The sequence below is a fragment of the Chiloscyllium plagiosum genome, unplaced genomic scaffold (assembly GCF_037043375.1).
Source record: "Chiloscyllium plagiosum isolate Xiang-an unplaced genomic scaffold, Cpla_swu_hap1 HiC_scaffold_3, whole genome shotgun sequence".
In the NCBI taxonomy this organism is placed as follows: Eukaryota; Metazoa; Chordata; class Chondrichthyes; order Orectolobiformes; family Hemiscylliidae; genus Chiloscyllium; species Chiloscyllium plagiosum.
In genome coordinates this window covers 94448984-94468838 of record NW_028270141.1, presented here as the reverse complement: position 1 = coordinate 94468838, position 19855 = coordinate 94448984, and the positions used below count along the sequence as shown (strand labels likewise).

At 39.9% G+C, this 19855-nt stretch overlaps 1 protein-coding gene across 1 annotated transcript in view; it reads left to right on the top strand.

Moving 5' to 3' along the window:
* The first annotated feature begins 984 nt into the window (after positions 1-984).
* faxcb (failed axon connections homolog, metaxin like GST domain containing b) overlaps positions 985-19855 on the top strand; it is a 67978-nt gene continuing 49107 nt past the window's right edge. The window contains exons 1-2 of the mRNA XM_043685561.2: positions 985-1442; positions 8493-8628. Coding sequence (XP_043541496.1) covers positions 1183-1442; positions 8493-8628 — 396 coding nt within the window. The 5' untranslated portion in view covers positions 985-1182. The remainder of the gene's footprint in view (positions 1443-8492; positions 8629-19855) is intronic.

The window sequence follows — 19855 nt, the reverse complement described above, 5'->3', positions numbered from 1 at the left end:
TGACGTATCTACTTTTGATTGTTATAAAAAGCCATTTTGATCATTAGTGATCTTTTGGGAAAGAAAACTGCATTCCTTAACTTGTCTGGGCTACATTTGACTCCAGACTCTCAGCAATGCGACTCTTAGCTGCCCTTTGGGAAATTTACCTTAGTCAGCGATGCCCTCAGCACACGGACCAAATATATACTTATAAAAAATAATTGGCATTCCCACCATTGGGTTTTACCATTAGCTAAGAAATGAACTAAACAAGCCATGTAACTACTACACTGCAGCATGTAAAATGCTGGATATTTTTCAGACAGTAACTCACTTCCTGACTTCCCCCAAAGCCTTTTTCTGTCTACAAGACCCATGTCAGGAGAGTGATGGACTATTCTCCACTTGCTCCAACATCATATGAAAACCCTTGACGCCACCCAGGACAAGACAGTCCACTTAATCATTTACACCTTGATCATTCACTCCTTCAACAATGGCCTTTGTGGGCCATCTCCATGATGCACCACTAAAACTCCCCACAGCTACTTTGACAGCACTGTATCTTTCAACCTGTCGTCTCTATTGCCTGAAAGGACAAGGGCAGTAGATGCATGAGGACATCACCATTCCAAATTACACCCTTCCTTACTGATATCACCAATCCTCACTGTTGCTGGTCAAAATCCTGGAACTCACTCCCTAACAATAATGTAGACCACGTGGAGTGCAGTTGTTCACTACCAGCTTCTCAAGAGATGGACAAGAAATGCTAGCCTTAGTCAGCGATGGGACATTCCGTGAAAGAAGACCAACGCTCATGTTCATAACATCAGCTGAAGATCTACAAAAGTCAATAAACATGTCATTTTGAAGCTATTCAAACATAGATGTAAGGGCTTGACAGTTGGGAGGATTGGCTTAGGTGTTAACACAATCTACGTCTCTTCAGAGAATTAATTTGCCATGCAGTGACATCACTGAGTAGCTGTGGGGGAAACAGGAAGACAAAGGCAGGCGGCAGGAGCGGGAGCAAAATGTTGCGTGTTTTGCACAGATACATTAACGGCGTTCGCATGTTCGCTTCTCCTGCAACGTACAGCGGCACAACATCATTACGGTTCCCCGATCATTTGCAATAGTTCCATATTTAAGGAGAAAGAGCAGACATTCGGGGACGATCCAGCTGAACATCGAAGAATGTACTGGGGTGTTGGTTTTGCATCGTCCAGATCATGCGTGGTTGATCTGAGCAGGAATCAAAGCTTTTCTCTGGGACTGTGCGGTTCTGAGGATCACTATTCCTTTTATGGATACATAATCACTTTTCCTTTGCAGGATTACTGTAACATCATGTCAGGACTGGGAGCAGAATCATGGTGGAAGAAAACGCTGTGTCTGACCGGTGGAGCCCTGCTAGCAGCTGCTGCATACCTCTTACATGAACTGCTAGCAATCAGGTAACAGCTCACCGTCCATTCTTTGATGGTGATAGCACGGGCTGGGCACAAGGGCAGCTAACCGTAATTGACAAGTGATATCGCCCATGAAGTATGTGAATGGGGATTGAGCAGAACGAATTGCAAAACCTTTTATAAATGAAAATATATTGACTGAAAGAGATGACAAATAATTACTCGGAAACGCTTTGGTTTTCATTAAGAATGGTTTCAAATTGAAAATAGGCCAGGTACTGTCTCTTTTCCATCGGCTGATATAAATCAGGTCAGGTGTGGACGCCTAGTTTTATTAATGTAGGCGTTTCTTAACTGCAAAACTGAATGTATTTGTCCGATGTAGTCTTGTTCTTGGAATAGCCAGTATAGAATTTTTAAAAAAATCTTGGTGTAAAATTGGACATTTTCTAATATATTTTACTATGCATAACAGCTATTGATCCAGCTTTAGCCTCCAAAACCGAATTATTTCACTAACAGATTAAATCCCTTCAAGAATTCATAACCCCCAAATCATTTAACTAAATAGTCTAATATATATGTGTCTATTCGTCTATATGACCATTGTTTTGTTGTGCATACCTGTGCTGTGTGTAAAAAAACATACAGACTGTATTTTTTATTCTTTCACCTAGTTTCTTTGTGGGTCACAAAGTAATAACAAGCAACATAGTTCATGTAACATGGTGAGATATTTAGGATTGTCTGTTCAAACCTGATCCAGTTGCATTGATACCTTTAATAAGGAGCATATTAGGAAGTTATTGGAAAGGAAAATCTTGCAAACAGTTTATATCACTAGTAAATCTACCATAACTTGTTTTTTTCAACAAACACGGTACATCAAATTATAAACTGTTTACTCTAGAGGTTATCCACCTTAAGACAATAAAGAAATAGGCAATATAGGTTAGCTAATTAGTACTGTCAGTACCAAAGAGAATCAGACAAGGTTTCCACTACTTACACAACTTAAGACAGTGACAGAATTATAAAACAAACATACCATTTATGAAGACGCGTGCATTTAAAAATATATATTTATCATGTATTGCTTGCCAAATGCTGAAAATGTTTTGAGTAGATGCATGGAAGTAGGAAAACACAGTTATAAACAGTGACGAAATATTCTACATTTCAGGTGTACCAAACTCAGTTGAAAATAAATCTGTTTCTAAAAGTTAAAAACTATGATTAATATAGAAGCAATAATAATTTATAAGCAAAAAAGTGATTTCTTAGAAGCAAACTGAACAATGAAAGACAATCATTAGTGACATTTGATTCAAATCTTGGAAATCATTGTCAAGTGATAAAAGATAGGTATTTTGACAAAAATGTGCTCTTTATCAATTTTGTAGCTTCTGTTAAGAAGGATATATCCATCATTCACATTATAATGTTTCAAATTTTGTGAATAAAATTAACAAAAAATAATTATGATAACTTCTAATGATCATACAAGGATGTTGCCAGGGTTGGAGGATTTGAGCTTTGGGGAGGGCTTGAATAGGTTGGGGCTGCTTTTCCCTGGAGTGTCGGAGGCTGAAGGGTGACCTTATAAAATCATGAGGGGCATTGATTGGATAAATAGACAGTCTTTTCCTTGCGGTGGGGGAGTCAAACTAGAGGGCATAGGTTTAGGGTGAGAGGGGAAAGATATAAAAGGGACCTGAGGGACAACTTTTTCATGCAGAGGGTGGTACGTGTATAGAATGAACTGCCAGAGGAAGTGGTGGAGGGCTAGTACAATTGCATTATTTAAAAGGCATCTAGATGGGTATATGAATAGGATGGGTTTGGAGGGATATGGGCCGGGTGCTGGCAGGTGGGATATCTGGTTGGCATGGACTAGTTGGACCAAAGGGTCTGTTTCTGTGCTGTACATCTCTATGACTTTATGACTGTAAGAGCTTAGGTTTACCTAGCGTCTATAAGTATAGGAAAGAAAAGAGAGTAGATAACATGAATATTGGTCCCTTAGAGGATGAGGCTTCGGAGTTAATAATGTGGAACACAGAAATGGGATGGTCACTAGATCAATACATTACTTCAGTTTTCATAATGGAGAACATTGGTACCATCCCAGTAATTACGAGTAATGCAGAGGTATTAGAAAGGAAACAACTTATAACAATGATAATCATGAGGAAAATGTACTGAGCAAACTGTTGGGATTGAAAGCAAACAAGGGCCTGATGGCCTACATTCTAGGGTTTTAAAGGAAGTAAGTGGCGGCAGAGATAGTGGATCCATTGGTTATATGTTCCAAAATTCTCTGGATGCAGAATATTACCAGCTGTAACATGCTATGTGGATAATGGAGATTATATGGACATAGTATACCTCGGCTTCCAGAAGACATTTGATAGCTGCTCTGTAAAAAGTTAATACACAAGGTAAGATTACAAGGGATTAGGGAGTAATTTATTAGCTTGGATAGAGGATTGACTAACCAACAGAAAGCAGGGAGTTGGAATAAATGGTCATTCACTGGTTGGCAAGATGTTGCTAATGGGGTGACACAGGATTTGGTCCTTGGTACCAACTATTTACAATCTATATTAATAAGCTGGATTCAGGGATAGAAAGTCCTCGAGCCAAATTTGCAGAAGAGACTAAAATAGATGGAAAAGTAAGTTGCAATGAAAGCAAAATAAGCAACTTAGAGTCATAGAGATGTACAGCACGGAAACAGACCCTTTGGTCCAACCTGTCCATGCTGACCAGATATCCCAACCCAACCTAGTCCCACCTGCCAGCACTCGGCCCATATCCCTCCAAACCCTTCCTATTCATATACTTATCCAAATGCCTGTTAAGTGTTGCAATTGTACCAGCCTCCACCACTTCCTCTGGCAGCTCATTCCATACACGTACCACTCTGTGTGTGAAAAAGTTGCCCTGTAGTCCTCTTTTATATCTTTCCCCTCTCACCCTAAACCTATGCCCTCTAGTTCTGGACTCCCCAACCCCAGGGAAAAGACTTTGCCTATTTACCCTACCCATGCCCCTCATAATTTTGTAAACCTCTATATGGTCATTCCTCAGCCTCCGGTGCTCCAGGGAAAACAACGCCAGCCTGTTAAGCCTCTCCCTATAGCTCAAATCCTCCAACCCTGGCAACATCCTTGTAAATCTTTTCTGAACCCTTTCAAGTTTCACAACATCTTTCCAATAGGAAGGAGATCAGAATTGCACGCAATATTCCAACAGTGGCCTAACCAATGTCCTGTACATCCGCAACATGACTTTTCAACTCCTGTACTCAATACTCTGACCAATAAATGAAAGCATATCAAATGCCGTCTTCACTATCCTATCTGCCTGCAACTCCACTTTCAAGGAGCTATGAAGCTGCACTCCAAGGTCTCTTTGTTCAGCAACACTCCCTTGGACATTACCATTAAGTATATAAGTCCTGCTAAGATTTGCTTTCCCAGAGGCCTTGCAATCGCTTCTCTAGTGGATATGGATAAATTAGGCAAATGGGCCAAAATGTGGCATATGAGGTTTAACATGGATCATTGTTATGTTACACATTTTTATCAGAGGAATAGAAAAGCAACTTATCTAAATGGAGAGACACTTCACAGTGTTTCGGTGCAGAGGTATCTGGGTGCTCTTGTGCTTGAATCACAGAAAATTAGAATGCAGGGGCAGCAGATAATATGGAAGGTAAATGGAAGTTTGACATTTATTGCTAAAGGAATAGTGTATAACAGTAGGGAAGTGTAGCTGCAACTGTACAAGGCCTTAGTGAAACCACACCAGAAGTACTGTGAACTTCACCTGTGGAAGGAAACCGGAGCACCCGGAGGAAACCCACGCAGACACGGGGAGAATGTGCAAACTCTGTGCAGAGTTTGCACATTCTCCCTGTGTCTGCGTGGGTTTCCTCCGGGTGCTCCGGTTTCCTCCCACAGTCCAAAGATGAGCAGGTCAGGTGAATTGGTCATACTAAATTGCCCGTAGTGTTAGGTTAAAGGGGTAAATGTAGGGGTATGGGTGGGTTGCGCTTCGGTGGGTCGGTGTGGACTTGTTGGGCCGAAGGGCCTGTTTCCACACTGTAAGTAATCTAATCTAATCTAATTACTTGAGGAGGGATGTAGTTGCACTGGAAGCATTGCAGCAGAAGTTCATCAGATTGATTCCAGAGCTGAGGGTTTGTTCAAAGTTTGTGCGAAGATTTGTAGCTCGGGTGCTCGTTGTTGTGGTTCTGTTCGCCGAGCTGGAAGTTTTTGTTGCAAACGTTTCGTCCCCTGGCTAGGCGACATCATCAGTGCTTGGACTTAACAGTGCTTAAACTACTGGACTTGTGCCTCACAACACACTTCACATTCAACAACCAGATATACGAACAAATCAACGGAACACCCATGGGATCACCAATCTCGGGACTCATAGCAGAGGCAGTTATGCAAAGGTTAGAACAAACAGTCCTACCACAAATTCAACCCAAACTCTGGGTCAGATATGTCGATGACACGTTTGTAATCATTAAAAACACGGAAATAGAAAAAACACACCGGATCATCAACGCCACACTCACAGGAATCCGATTCACGAGAGAAGAAGAAAAGAATAGCCAACTCCCATTCCTAGACGTGATGGTACAGAGAATACCGAACGGAGAATTCACTACAAGGGTATATAGGAAAGCCACACACACAGACCAAGTCCTAAACTATGAAAGTAACCACCCCAACACATACAAACGAAGCTGCATCAGGACACTATTCAAAAGGGCCACAACACACTGCAGTACACCAGAACTGCAAAAAGAGGAAGAGGAACACCTTTCCAAGGTATTCGCCAAAAACGGATACCCCCGCCCAACTTCATCAACAGATGCCTAAGAGAAAGACCACAGAACGAGGACATACCACAACCAAAAGGACTAGCCACACTACCATACATCAGGAGCATCTCGGAACTGACAGCCAGACTACTGCGACCCCTAGGACTCATAACGGCACACAAACCAACAGCCACGCTCAGACAACAACTCACCAGAACGAAGGACCCGATACCCAACATGAGCAAGACGAATGTAGTGTACAAAATACCATGCAAGGACTGCACAAAACACTATATAGGACAAACAGGAAGACAGCTAACAATCCGCATACATGAACATCAACGAGCCACGAAACGACATGACCAGCTATCCTTAGTAGCCACACACACAGACAACAAGCAACATGAATTCAACTGGGACAACACTACTATCATAGGGCAAGCCAGACAGAGAACAGCCAGGGAATTCCTAGAGGCATGGCATTCATCCACAAACTCCATCAACAAACACATCGACCTGGACCCAATATACCAACCACTACAGCGGACAGCTGAAACTGACAACCGGAAGCGGCAGGGACAGACCACTATAAACACTGGAGGAAACATCAAAGAAGCGCTTCGCAGGAGGCTCCCAAGCACTGATGATGTCGCCTAGACAGGGGACGAAACGTTTGCAACGAAAACTTCCAGCTCGGCGAACAGAACCACAACTGAGGGTTTGTTTTCTGAAGAGAGATTGAGCAATTCGGGACTATGTTGTCTTGTGTTTCGAAGAATGGGAGGATATCTAATTGAGGTGTATAAGATGCTGAAAGAGATTGACAAAGTAGATGTGGAGCAGATGTTTCCTCATGTGGGGCAATCTAGAATGAACGGTTAGTTTTAGGATAAGGGAACTGCTGATTTAAAACAGAGATGAGGAGAAATTACATCTCTCAAAGTGTCATGAATCAGTGGAATTCACTACCTCATAGTGCAGTGGATACTGGGACACTGAGTAAATTTAAGGAGGGGATAGATTTTTAATTAATCATGGGTTGAAGTGTTATAGAGAGTGAGCAGGAATGTTGATGCCAAGAAGAGATCAACATATCTAATGTTGGAGCAAACTTAAGGGGCTGAATTGTCTACTCGTACTCCTAGTTCTTATGTTTTAACTTAATGAAGTGACCCAAGATTCTTCACCAGGGTGTTATAAAACAAAGTATGACACTGACACACATAAGGAGATATTAGATCAGATGGTCAAAAATGTTCTCAATGTGTTAGGTTTAAGGAGTTTTTCATAGAATAAAGGATGTGGAGAGATCGTGAACATAACAGAACAGAAGTGGAAATGGGCAGTTTTATTGATGAAGTGAATATGAGGTCCAAAGCTCATTGGAGTTTAGGTATGATACTAAGCTTGTAAACAGACAGGCTTACTCTCAGACTGCTGCCAGAAAGAGAGGTGAAGTTGGTAACTAGAGAATGAAAGTTGGAGCAGTAAATGAAAATGATGCAGACCTATTAAAGTTAAAAGTTGTAAACAAATGCATTTTACTCAGGTATTGCGTTGTTTTCAATGTTTGTTACGTGGTTAATTATTAATAGCTTTATCGCTAGCATTGCCAAAGAAAGAACTTGCACTTATTTAACATCATTCACAAGCTCAGGGAATCAAAAATACTTTACAGCAAATAAAGTACATTTGAAGTTCAAACTTTCCTAAAATGTAGGGAACTATAAAAACAGAAGATAGTAAAAAAGTTCTAAAAGCAGTAATGCTTAAGTGGATGGAGGGGATAAACACAAGCACAGAATTTATCTTTCTACAAAACTCATCTGAGATAAAGTGATTATTGGCCTGAGTTATTAAGAAATTCAAAAATTACAAGCCTCTTTTCCACATTTTGTGTCATTTATGAGAGATTGATGTTCCTCAACATCAAGCATCTAGAAAAATATAGAACTCAGACACATTTGTGTTTGATGCTGGACACCTCTTAATATCTTAGACCAATCTAGATTATTCTCTCACTGTCCTGCAAATATTGCTGCTAGCCACCAGTGTCCTCATCACATGTAAGTGACAGCGAGGAGGGGCCAGTAACCAGGCTGATTTCCAAGACTTACGTACTTCTGATCTTTGCTCTCTCTTCAACAGAGGTCAGGTTTTATCATATCCATTAATTAATAATGTGTCTTCAGATGTCTTAAAAAATGTTTATTAGTGTTTATTTCAGGAAGTAACTTGTGTTTTTCTTTCAGAAAGGAACAAAAACTTGATTCAAAAGATGCAATTATTCTGCATCAGTTCTCACGACCTGAGTGTGAGGTACCTAGTCTGTCTCCTTTTTGCTTGAAGATGGAAACGTATCTTCGAATGGCAGACTTGCCATACCAGGTTGCTAAAATTTCAGTTAATGATATTATTACTGGTCAAAATACATGTAATGCTGCTTGGCAGAGCTTTTTAAAATTGCCATATTTCATGGTACATTTCACTGGTTAATCTGCTTCTTGTCAGCTTCCTAGATCAGCTTAATACATTGGATGGAAAAGGTCTGCTTGAGTTGACAGTTTCAGTATTCAAATGTTATTGCCCTTGAACATAAAGCTCCTGAGCCATTTCTGTTTCCAATAACCAAGCATTGTAACCTTTTGTTGGTAGCAACATCTACGGCTCTTATATTAGCAGAACATTTGGCCGTACAAAATAGTAGTAGAGGTGAGAAATAATCAATAACAATTATTTAAAGAAAAAGCCATGTATTCCTGTATGTTTGAATAAAAATCTTAATTTTGTAATTGAATTTATTTTGCATTACATTTTAGCTTAAAGAAAAAGTTTCGAGCCAAATTAGTTTCAATGTATAAATAGATGTTTATAATATTACTAAGTAATGGACACTAGTTAATAACTGTGTACCACCTATTTTATGATCCATAGCTCATTCCTCAGCTATAAGAGCTGAGTGTCAAGACAAATCTTTGTACATTTATTGCAGAGTGGATGCATTGAGTTCTAATCAATATTGATCAAAATGCATTGCTTAAAAAAGGGCAACAGCTGTATAACTTTGCAACAGCCTCATAGAAACTGATAATTTGAGATTTCCTTCTTTTGATATCAATCTTTTCACTGAAAATTCAAGGTCTGTAGTGCATGATACTGTAAAGTTGGGAAGGTGAACAGAAGGTTAGATGGATCAGGAGATCAGACGATCAGGAATTTTTTTTTTAAATGAGCGCTGGAGGAACTCAGCAAGTGTGGCAGAATCTCTCTCCATAGATGCTGTCAGACCTGCTGAGTTTCTTCAGCATGTTGTAGTTTTTTTTTCAGATTTGCTGCATCTGTAGTATTTTGTTAGTGTTTTTGTTTTACAAAGCTGGGCTGGTAAGACAGGAAATTAAAGCATTCATGTTTATGGCCCCAGTAAAAGACATATATGAGTTGAGGACTAAATATTAATTTAAATTTTCTTAGATTGAAGAGGGGAAAGACATTGTATAATATGTATTAACCAAACATATCAAAACCACTGGTTTAATCCTTCTCCATGGCTGTTCACTCAGGTATCCACCTTGACATCTGTGTGTGATAGATCAGGCCAGACCCCCTCAAAATATTTCAAGGAAGCAGCCCAACCCCTAACTTTGTTAGTTGTTTTAAACAGGTGTATGGTGGATATTCCAGGAATGATGGCAGCTGGCCCAACCACTTAGTTTAAATAAAACAATTTATTTGCAAGATTAGCAAATGAAACACACAAAAAAGAGAACAGAATACAGAATAACTTAAACTATCTGAAAATCCAACAGATTATCCCAACGTAATGATGCTGTTCCAAATACTTGCAACAATCCCCGTTAATACCCCTTGGTACAAAAAGAAAAAAAATCCAACACAGGTTCTTACAGAAGAGATGTCAGAGAGAGGGAGAATCAGCATGGACCTGCTTCTTAGGGTCCAACAGTTTCACAATGGCTGACTGCTTTCAGTGAACATCGAGACTGCTAAAAACCAAACCAAACCAGAGAAAAGCTGAGCTGGGAGAACTGACCACTCTCCGTTCATTGTACAAGTGTTTTTTTTTACTTGAAAACATTCTCAAATAGTTAAACCCGGACTTTCCAGAATTGCTGCTTTTACAACTTCTCTCAAAAAAAACCCAAGGACAGCATAACCTTGATAAAGGAGCAGCTTCATCACATGTCAATAGCTTTGCCCAACTTTGTTCTTCCCTCTGAGACTAGCGTGTAGCTAACTCTTTAGTTTCAAAACATATAAATATGGCGCCTTAGCATTAAGTGTGACTCAAGTATTGCAGTGAGTTGTTGAGCTGAGGAAGATGAGGAGGAGGTGCTATTAGTTTTGTTTAACCTTTAGGAATTGATTCTTATCCTTGCGTATCCAATTGATTGGCACAGGAGAAGGAGCTGATTGCTAAGTAAGGGTAAATGATTCTACTTTCTTCTCTTAAATCTTCAGTTTATAATAAATAGGATAAAAATAAGCTGAAAGTTGGCAGGATAGGTGGAGAGTTTTGTTAATAAAGAATTTCAGAAAACCTTTGATAATGTCCCACAGTTGAAGTTAAGATACAAGATTAAAGCACTGCTGGCTGGAAACAGAAAGAATGAATAAATGTTTTTATTTTCGGAGTGGATGGTGGTGACTAGTGAATTACCACAGGGAATAGTGCTTGGGCCCCAGGTCTTCATTATATATGTATCAATGATTTGGAAGAAGGTATTGAAAGTTATATCTCAAAGTTTGATGACTACACAAGACTGGGAGAAATTGTGAAGAGGAAGGAAAAAGGCTTCAAGACATTTTAGAGAGGTGAGTGAGTGAACAATACATGCTAGATAGAGTATAACATAGATAAATATAAAGTTGTACACTTCAGTAGGAAAAATAGCAGAGTATTATGTAAGTGATGATAGGTTGCGATATGTTGATGTACAAAGGGACATCAACATATCGTTGTTAATAACTGAAAGAAAATAGCACATGCAGTAAAGCAAGCAATTAGGAAAGTATGTTAAACAATATCTGAGGCTTCGTTAATAGGGGCATAGAGTACAAGAGCAAGGAAGTGATGTTACGCTTGTATTAGATACTAGTTAGACCTCAACTGGAAGGTTGTAAACAGTTCTGAAAGGCACACTGTAGGAAGAATGTGAATGCATTGGATAGTGTACAGAAGACATTGCTTAAACCTTTGAGTATAGGAGTTGGGAAGCCATGTTGAGGGGCTAGAGGACTTTGGTGAGGCCATTTCTGGAGTATTATGTCCAAATCTGGTCACCTTATTGTAAGATGCATATTATCAAGCCAGAGAAGGTTCAGAAAAGATTTATCAAGACGTAGCCGGGAATGGAAGGTTTGAGTTATAGGGAGAGCTGGATAAGTTAGGACTTTTTCATTGTATGTAGGGGATTGAGGGGTGTCCTTACAGAAGTTTTTAAAATTATGAGGAGTATAGATAAGATAAATGGCAGGTGTCTTTTCCTTTGAGTGAGGAATTTCAAGAGTAGGGGACATACTTTTACATGACTGGAGGAAGATTTAAAAAGGATATGATGAGCAACTTTTTACACAGGGAGTGGTTTGCATGTGGAATAAGCTTCCAGAGGAACTGGTGGATGTGGGTACAATTACAACGTTTAAAAGACATTTGGATAAATACATGAAGAAGAAAGGTTTGCTTACCAAGCGCAGGCAGGTGGGACTATTTTACTTTGGGATTATGGTTGACATGGACTGATTGGACTGAATGATCTGTTTCTGTGTTGTATGACTCTAAGACGTTTGCAAGAATTGCTCCAGGGATGGGAAATTTTATTCATGAGACTAGGCTGGAGAAGTTCAACCTGGTTTCCTTAGAGAGGAGAAAGCTTAGAGAAGATCTGATCGAAGTTTTCAAAACCATGTGGGGTATGGACAGAGTAATTAGGGAGAAACTGTTCCCACTCATGAGGACTTGCTTTTATTGATTATTTGAGTAGAAATAATGTGCAAGATTACAGGAAAAAGGCAGCAAAATGATACTCAATCATAATACTCATTAGAGAGCCGATGCAGACATAATAGCTGAACAGCCTCTTTCTGCACTATATCAATACTGTAAATCTGTGATGTTCAATACTGTTTGATTATCTTTTACTGCTTTGCCCCCCTCTTGTTTTATTCACCATCTGCTTTACACTGTTTGGGAGTAATTTCCCACTTCACTCTGCTGTTAATGGTACCTTGCTTGATGGTACTGAGTATTGGAAATTCAAACACCCCTAATTTCTGATACATGGTACTGGCAGGTGAGGATTCCTGACAGCTCTTAGATGACTGCATTTTCCATGTTAACACAGCATGTCATTCAAAACAGCCTGAGCTAATCATGTGCCCAGACATGAATTCCATCTTTCTGTGTGACTATTGAAAACCTCAATTTAGTACTGAACGTATCTTCTTCCAAGATAGGGAGAATATGGTTGGAAAGGTTTCATGTGAATATATTAACATACCTCCACAATCAAATTTATACTGATTGTTGATACCTGAAGATATTTCGTAGCTGTTTTACTCCTTATTGACATTTGTTGAACATCTTGGGGTGGCACAGATAACAGAGGTTGGTAGCTCAACATGAATTGTAAAAACCAAAAGGTTTTCTGTGGAAGGCTCACTTGACCCAAAATGCTCACAATGATTTCCCTGCACAGAAGCTGTTAGACCCCCTGAGCTTTTCCAGCAATTTCTGTTTTTATTTATGAAATTAATTGTGATACCCAGTAGACAATTCTAATATTCCAGCCCCATTAGAGATGCAGAATGATAGAAACATGGCATGTCACGGATATCTGCCAGGCAATGGTTCCTCCAAACTCTATCCATGGCTCTCAAACAGAGGAGCATGCTGGCTTCATTTGGCATAGCATCTGAACATTTGAAAATATTAGTAAGATGTTGGGCTTTTGTATCTGTTGTCTGGAATAGGCAAGCGATCTCAAAATGTTGTGAGGCAATGTTTCTTAACTTGCTATTGTGAAGGATATTGAGAATCTTTGTAGACACCCAAAGGTACTGAGGAAATAAACAAACTAGGGAATTGCCCTCAATGTACAACTGTACTGCTAAAGCAGTGCTCCAGCTGCACAATTTATATTTGGTACAGGCAGCGCACGAGACCTAATAAATTATATAAAATATTTCTTGGTGCTTGGTCATTCCTTGTGCCCGTTCATGTCCCCGCCCCCAGTGCTGGATGCACTTACCCAGCTCCCCAATCCAGAAAATGTTGCCTGTGCTTTGTGGACTGCAAGCTGTAGTTCAGGCTGTAGTTGCCTGAAATGTCAGTGTGCAGTAAATTACAGAGTGCTGCACTGTGATTTTTGCTGTGCTCGATCAGTTTGCTTTTTTTGGGTTGCGTGCAGCTGTTCCTTGCACAGCAGTTTGAAACACCAGAATAGCGCCAACCTCAGGCCCAGTTCCAGCAGTGCTTTGCAGGGCCCATTTTATTGGATCTGTAATGCAGAGCCACTAGATATTTTAAGAGTGCTCTTCAGTCCTTACTTGTTAGCCAGATTATTAGGATGAATTACAAGGATTTTCATAAAGAAGTTTTCAAGTCACAGTTCAAAATGGCAGGAGGAAGTGATCTTTTATGCATTTCTTTTTCTCACACCTTTTTTCAGGGAACATGAAATTTCAAGTATTATTGGAATTAGAAATTTTCAGAACATTTTCAGGAATTGAGGAAGCATTCAATGGTCATTTTTTAATAGCTTGTCATCGGAGAAACCATCCAGACTAAGATTCCAACAAAATCCCATATCACATTATAAAGTAAAAAACATAAATATTTCATTCGAGATGAAGCATAATTCAATTCTATTCAATGTAAAAATAAATCAGAATTGCATGTTAATTGTCAAAACGTAAGTGGATCACAGCAATTTGTTTTATATTTTCTGTGTGCAAAGTTTGGTAAAAAGACATCTGGGAGGCCATTAAGTATGCCAGTTAGGCAAGATTTGGAGGTGCCAGTGTTGGACTGGGGTGGATGAAGTTAAAAACCAGGTTATAGTTCAACAACTTTATTTGGAAGCACTAGCTTTCAGAGTGCCACTCCTTCATCAGGTGGTTGTGGAGGTTAGATCATGCTCACAGAATTTATAGCCAAAGGAGTCCAGTGTCATGGAGATCTCTCTCTCACACACTCACACACACACATACATACACACACTCTATCACGTGCACTCACACCCATACGTACACACTCACATGCACACTCAATCTGTCGCTCCTATATGTGCCCACATATAAACTTATGGAGTGAATTTGTTTTTCCAGAATTACATTTTATTTTGCTTAAAAACTGCATGAATCCATGTAAAACTTTGTAAAACTATGCAAAGGATTTGTCAGGTGCTTCCAATTAAACATGTTGGACTATAACCTAGTGTTGTGTGATTTTTAACTTTGACATAGCATTGGGACACAGACAGACCTATTGTTTGAAAATCTGAGCTATCTTGAGAATGAAATGTTAAAAATAGTTCTGGGATTTGCAAATCAAAGAACAGAAACCAGCGTGTCCCATTATAAAAGATGAACGTTTTAATCTAAGATTGTTTACTGTATCACATCTCCACGACACTAGACTCCTTTGATTATAAATTCTGTGAGCATGATGTTAACCTCCACAACCACCTGATGAAGGAGTGGCGCTCTGAAAGCTAGTACTTCCAAATAAAGCTGTTGGACAAGAACTAGGCAAGTAAGGGACACTGCCAGCTCCAAGTTTATTATTAATCTCTGCTGTCTCCATGTTGAATTCCTTCACTACATTATTCCTTCTCTTTGTGAAAGGAAAGACTTTCACAATATCAAGATAGCTGAAGTCAGAAGTCACACGACATCAGGTTATAGTCCAACAGGTTTATTTGAAATCACAAGTGAGAGAGAAGAGCACACAGAGGCAGAATTTATAGGCAGAGAGACCAAGGGCAGAGAGATCAAAAGATCATACAACTGGTGTGAGTGGAGTGTCGAATCATAAGTCTTTGCAGGTGACCAAGAGTGTTAGATGGTGTGAGTAAAGTGTCAACAGCTGAATAGCAAGCAAAGGGATGACCTATAATCCGATGAAATGAGGCAGAGGGATTATTACAAAAATTAAAAATAAGGTGGTGCTGGAGAGAAACTAAATGGCTGAAAGTACTTTACAACGCATGAAATATTTCTGAAATATAGTTACCGTTTTAACACCGGAAATGCAGCAACCAATTCGGTCATGGAGAGATCTTACGTACAGTAATTAGATCATGACCAGCTAATCTTTTTTTTTGACATAGTTGAGGGATAAACATTAACCTGGGTCCAAAGCAGAATTCAGCGACCTTTCTTCAAATGGTCAGATAGAATATTTCCTATTGATCTGACAGGGATAATGCAGGTGGCATTTCTGACCAAGCATTACCTTTCTTCAAATGGTCAGATAGAATATTTCCTATTGATCTGACAGGGATAATGCAGGTGGCATTTCTGACCAAGCATTACAGCGAGACCACATTAATGGGAACAATTTCATTTTATAAAGCCCAGGCAAGACTTGATGCGTACATTATCTGAGCTGTAGTTTAGCTCATATTGTTGAGAGTTATATTACCTTGTTAAAAATTACTGCAACAAATGTTTGTACTCTTCGGTTGGAAATCCTGACACATCCTGTGATTCTCTCAAATTCTGTGACTGCTCTCTGCAGTCTCCTATGTCTTCTATCCATTGAAACCCCTTTTTACATTGTCGACTATAATTAAAAGTTACTGAATTTTACGAGGTCACTCATTGGCTTATACCCATCTTATTATTGTAAAGTTAAATATATGCCACACACACAATGTCCTTGTTTGTTCAGGGTCTGATGTCTGACACCCAATATAATTAACTTTGACTGTTGGGGCTGTTACCAGCTACAGCTGTGACAATAAATAAACATATTTAATTGTGCTGAAACTTGACATCCTTGTTAGCTCATAGGCTTTGTGAAGCATTCATTAGCCTAACCTTTCCCAAACAACTTTGCATATCATTTCAATGAGCTTATGATGATTTTGTCAAAGAATTATTACAAGTAATTGTTAGCGGCTAACGTTCAAATTTTATTGGACTACTCAGAGCTTGTAATCTTATTATGGCAATTTTCTCTTTCCCTCGGTCTCTGTCCTGGTTTGTTTGTACTGTGTTCTGAAAGTAATTTAAAAAGACAAAAGAGTCATGAGATAACATACAGTGCTGCCCAACAAGAAAGAATCTAAGCTTTGCCCCCTGACATTCAATTGCATAATCATCATTGAATCCCTCACTATTTATACCTTGGAGATTACCATTGATCAGAAACTGAGCTGGACTAGCTGTAGAAATATTGTGGCTACAAGAACAGATCAGATGCTGGGAATCCTGCAGTGAATAACTCCCAAAGTGTGTCTACCATCTTCAAGGCAGGAGTGTGATGGAATACTCTTCATTTGCCTGAATGAGTAAGCTCTAACAACACACAGAAAGCTTGACACCATCTAAGATAAAGCAACCCGCAAACGTCAGCTTCCCCACCACCAGTAGCAGCAGCATCTATCATCTGCAAAATACACTGCAGAGGTTCACCTAGGCATCTTAGACTGTACCTTCCAAACCAACAACCACCAGCATCTGGAAGGACACAGGTAATAGATACATGGAAACAACGCCAACCTCATGTTCCCTCCCAAGCCACTCACCATCCTGACCTGGAAGTATATTACAATTCCTTTAGTGCTGTTGAGCCAAAATCGTGCAATTCCCTCCCTGCTGCATTTTGGAGCTACTTACAGCACATGGTATGCAGCAGTTCAAGAATACATCGTCGTCTTAAGGTCAACTGGGAATGTACGATAAATGCTCATTCGGCCAGTGAATCACACAACATATGAATGGATAAAAACAAGTGTTAGTTGACACATTAACGTTGCATATGTACATCTTCAATCCTTACAGATAAAGTCCACAATGTGGAAACAGACCATTCAGTCCACACCAACCCCCAAAGAGCATCCCACCCAGATCCAACACTATCCCCCATAACCCTGCATTTCCCATTGCTAATCCACCTAGCCTGCATATCCCTGGACACTATGGGCAATTTAGCATCGCCAATCCACCTAACCTAGACATCTTTGGACTGTTGGGGAGGTAACTGGTATGTCAAGAGGTAACCTACGTAGACATGGGGAGGATGTGCAAACTCTACACAGACAGTCACCTGAGGGTGGAATTGAACTTGGGTCCCTTGTACTGTGAGGCAGCAATGCTCACCACTGAGCCACCGCGCCATCCTGTGGCTATCCTCCTTAGGCAGTCTCTTAGGATTGATGTGTTTCCATTCTGGTTTGATGGGTCCTGAGAAAGTTGATAATTCAAACGTATGGTGGGCAGACTCTGTCACAAGTAGAGACAGGTGACACTTGAAAGGTTCTGGCATTGAGCTATTTGTAAGCTTGTGCTTTCCCTCCAGCACTTCAACTTTCCCTTTGTATATTCCCAACTCAGTCAATGTATTTGGTTCCTTCAGAAACAATACTTTTCCATTTTAGTTGGCCGTATACTAGGCTTTCCCATGAGTTGGTGGGGATGTTTGACCTCTTCAGGGATGCTTTGAAAGCATCCCTAAAGCAAATCCACTGCCCTCCTGGGAGATTGCTGTTGTGACTAAGTTCCAAATGAAACCTCATGTCAGGTATATAATTGACATTCTCTGCTTGACTGACTTTGATTGATTCACACCTTAATGCTGTGCAAGTCAGCTTGGCAGAGGACACAGTTGTTGAACTGATGTTCTAGTCACTAGATGTGGGAGATTTTACAAAGGTGTTGCTGGTGGTAATCCTCCAATCCTTTAAGGTGCCTGCACCTAAGGACATAGGAATTAGTGCAACACATGATAACATCTGATAACCAACCTGACCCTCAAGTATTATACTTCACAACTACACTGAAATATCAGCCCAAACATTGTGTGGAAGTCTGTAAGGTTTGATGTGAACCAGCAACCTTCTAATTTAGAGACGAGTGTATCTATTTTCGAAGTGTTTTAAAGGTATCAGAATTCATACGTGATCTGGTCTACTCTGGAGTAAAACAAAACTGATGCAGCTATGTTCCTGATATTGAGAAGCAAAAGAACTAGGAGAAGCAAAAGCTGGAATCAAGAACACAAATGTGATGTACAGGCAGTAAGAAAGGATGTGGTAATGGTCACATTTTTAAGCTAAGTGGCAACTTATGGAAACTTATGTTGTGTGGCTTAAATATATCAACAGATTCTGCTTTACAACAAATTACTCTTGCAGAAAGCTAGTGTGAGCTCAATGCGACAAAATTTCCACAATATCTTTGATATTATGCAATGCCTCCTGGAAATCTAAGTACAATTGTTCCTCTTTATTCACAGCGCATGTTAATACCCCAAAGACCTCAATTAATTGCTACAAGCTTTTCGTGTCGCACTCATCAGGACAATATGCATGAATACCAATGTAAAGAGAAAATGACAATTATATGGTTTGAGAGAATGCTAATTGTTTGGCAAGTGGACTCTGATTAATAAGGGTGTTGCCAATTAGAATAGAACAGTTAGATGACGACTGATAGTCAACAACCAAGATTTGTTTATGATTTAGAGATGCCGCTGTTGGACTGGGGTGTACATAGGTAAAAATCACACAACACCAGGTTATAGTCGAACAGGTTTAATTGGAAGCACACTAGCTTTCGAATCACCTGATGAAGGTGCGACACTCCGAAAGCTAGTGTGCTTTCAATTAAACCTGTTCGACTATAACCTGGTGTTGTGCGATTTTTAAGATTTGTTTAAATTTTAACAAGGCAACTTGACTCCGATTGGTCAAACCTTTGCCCACAGAAATGAAGCATAGAGTAGCTATCACCTATTTTGTTGATTTGAAACAGTCGTATTGTGTATACCTGTTCTTTCCGATGTCAAAGAACATGGCCCTGTGCATTAAAGTATCCAGCTTTCAGTAGGTATATGTATATTATGCTGTGAGCTCGACTGACGATTAGTTGCCAGCTGAATTCTTTGCACGCTTAGAATTATGTAGCAATTGCTGTCCAAACATAGAATTACATCTAATGATGAATGCTGTGTTTTAGGTTTGGCAATTGTAAGCTGGTTGGATAGGATCAGTACCTTGCTTGATGGGAACAGCTAAAGGGAATTGCTGTTCGTTACCATCCATGAATCCTTGGGACATACAGCCTCCATACCTACCATCACAATGACACTGAAATTCATATACTGAAAATGTGTTGCTGGAACAGCGCAGCAGGTCAGGCAGCATCTAGGGAACAAGAGAATCGACGTTTCGGGCATAAGCCCTTCTTCAGGCTTATGCCCGAAACGTCGATTCTCCTGTTCCCTGGATGCTGCCTGACCTGCTACGCTGTTCCAGCAACACATTTTCAGCTCTGATCTCCAGCATCTGCAGACCTCACTTTCTCCTCACTGAAATTCATATACCACGTTACTCATTCACATGCTAGACAAAAGATCTTTTTTTGCTGATAA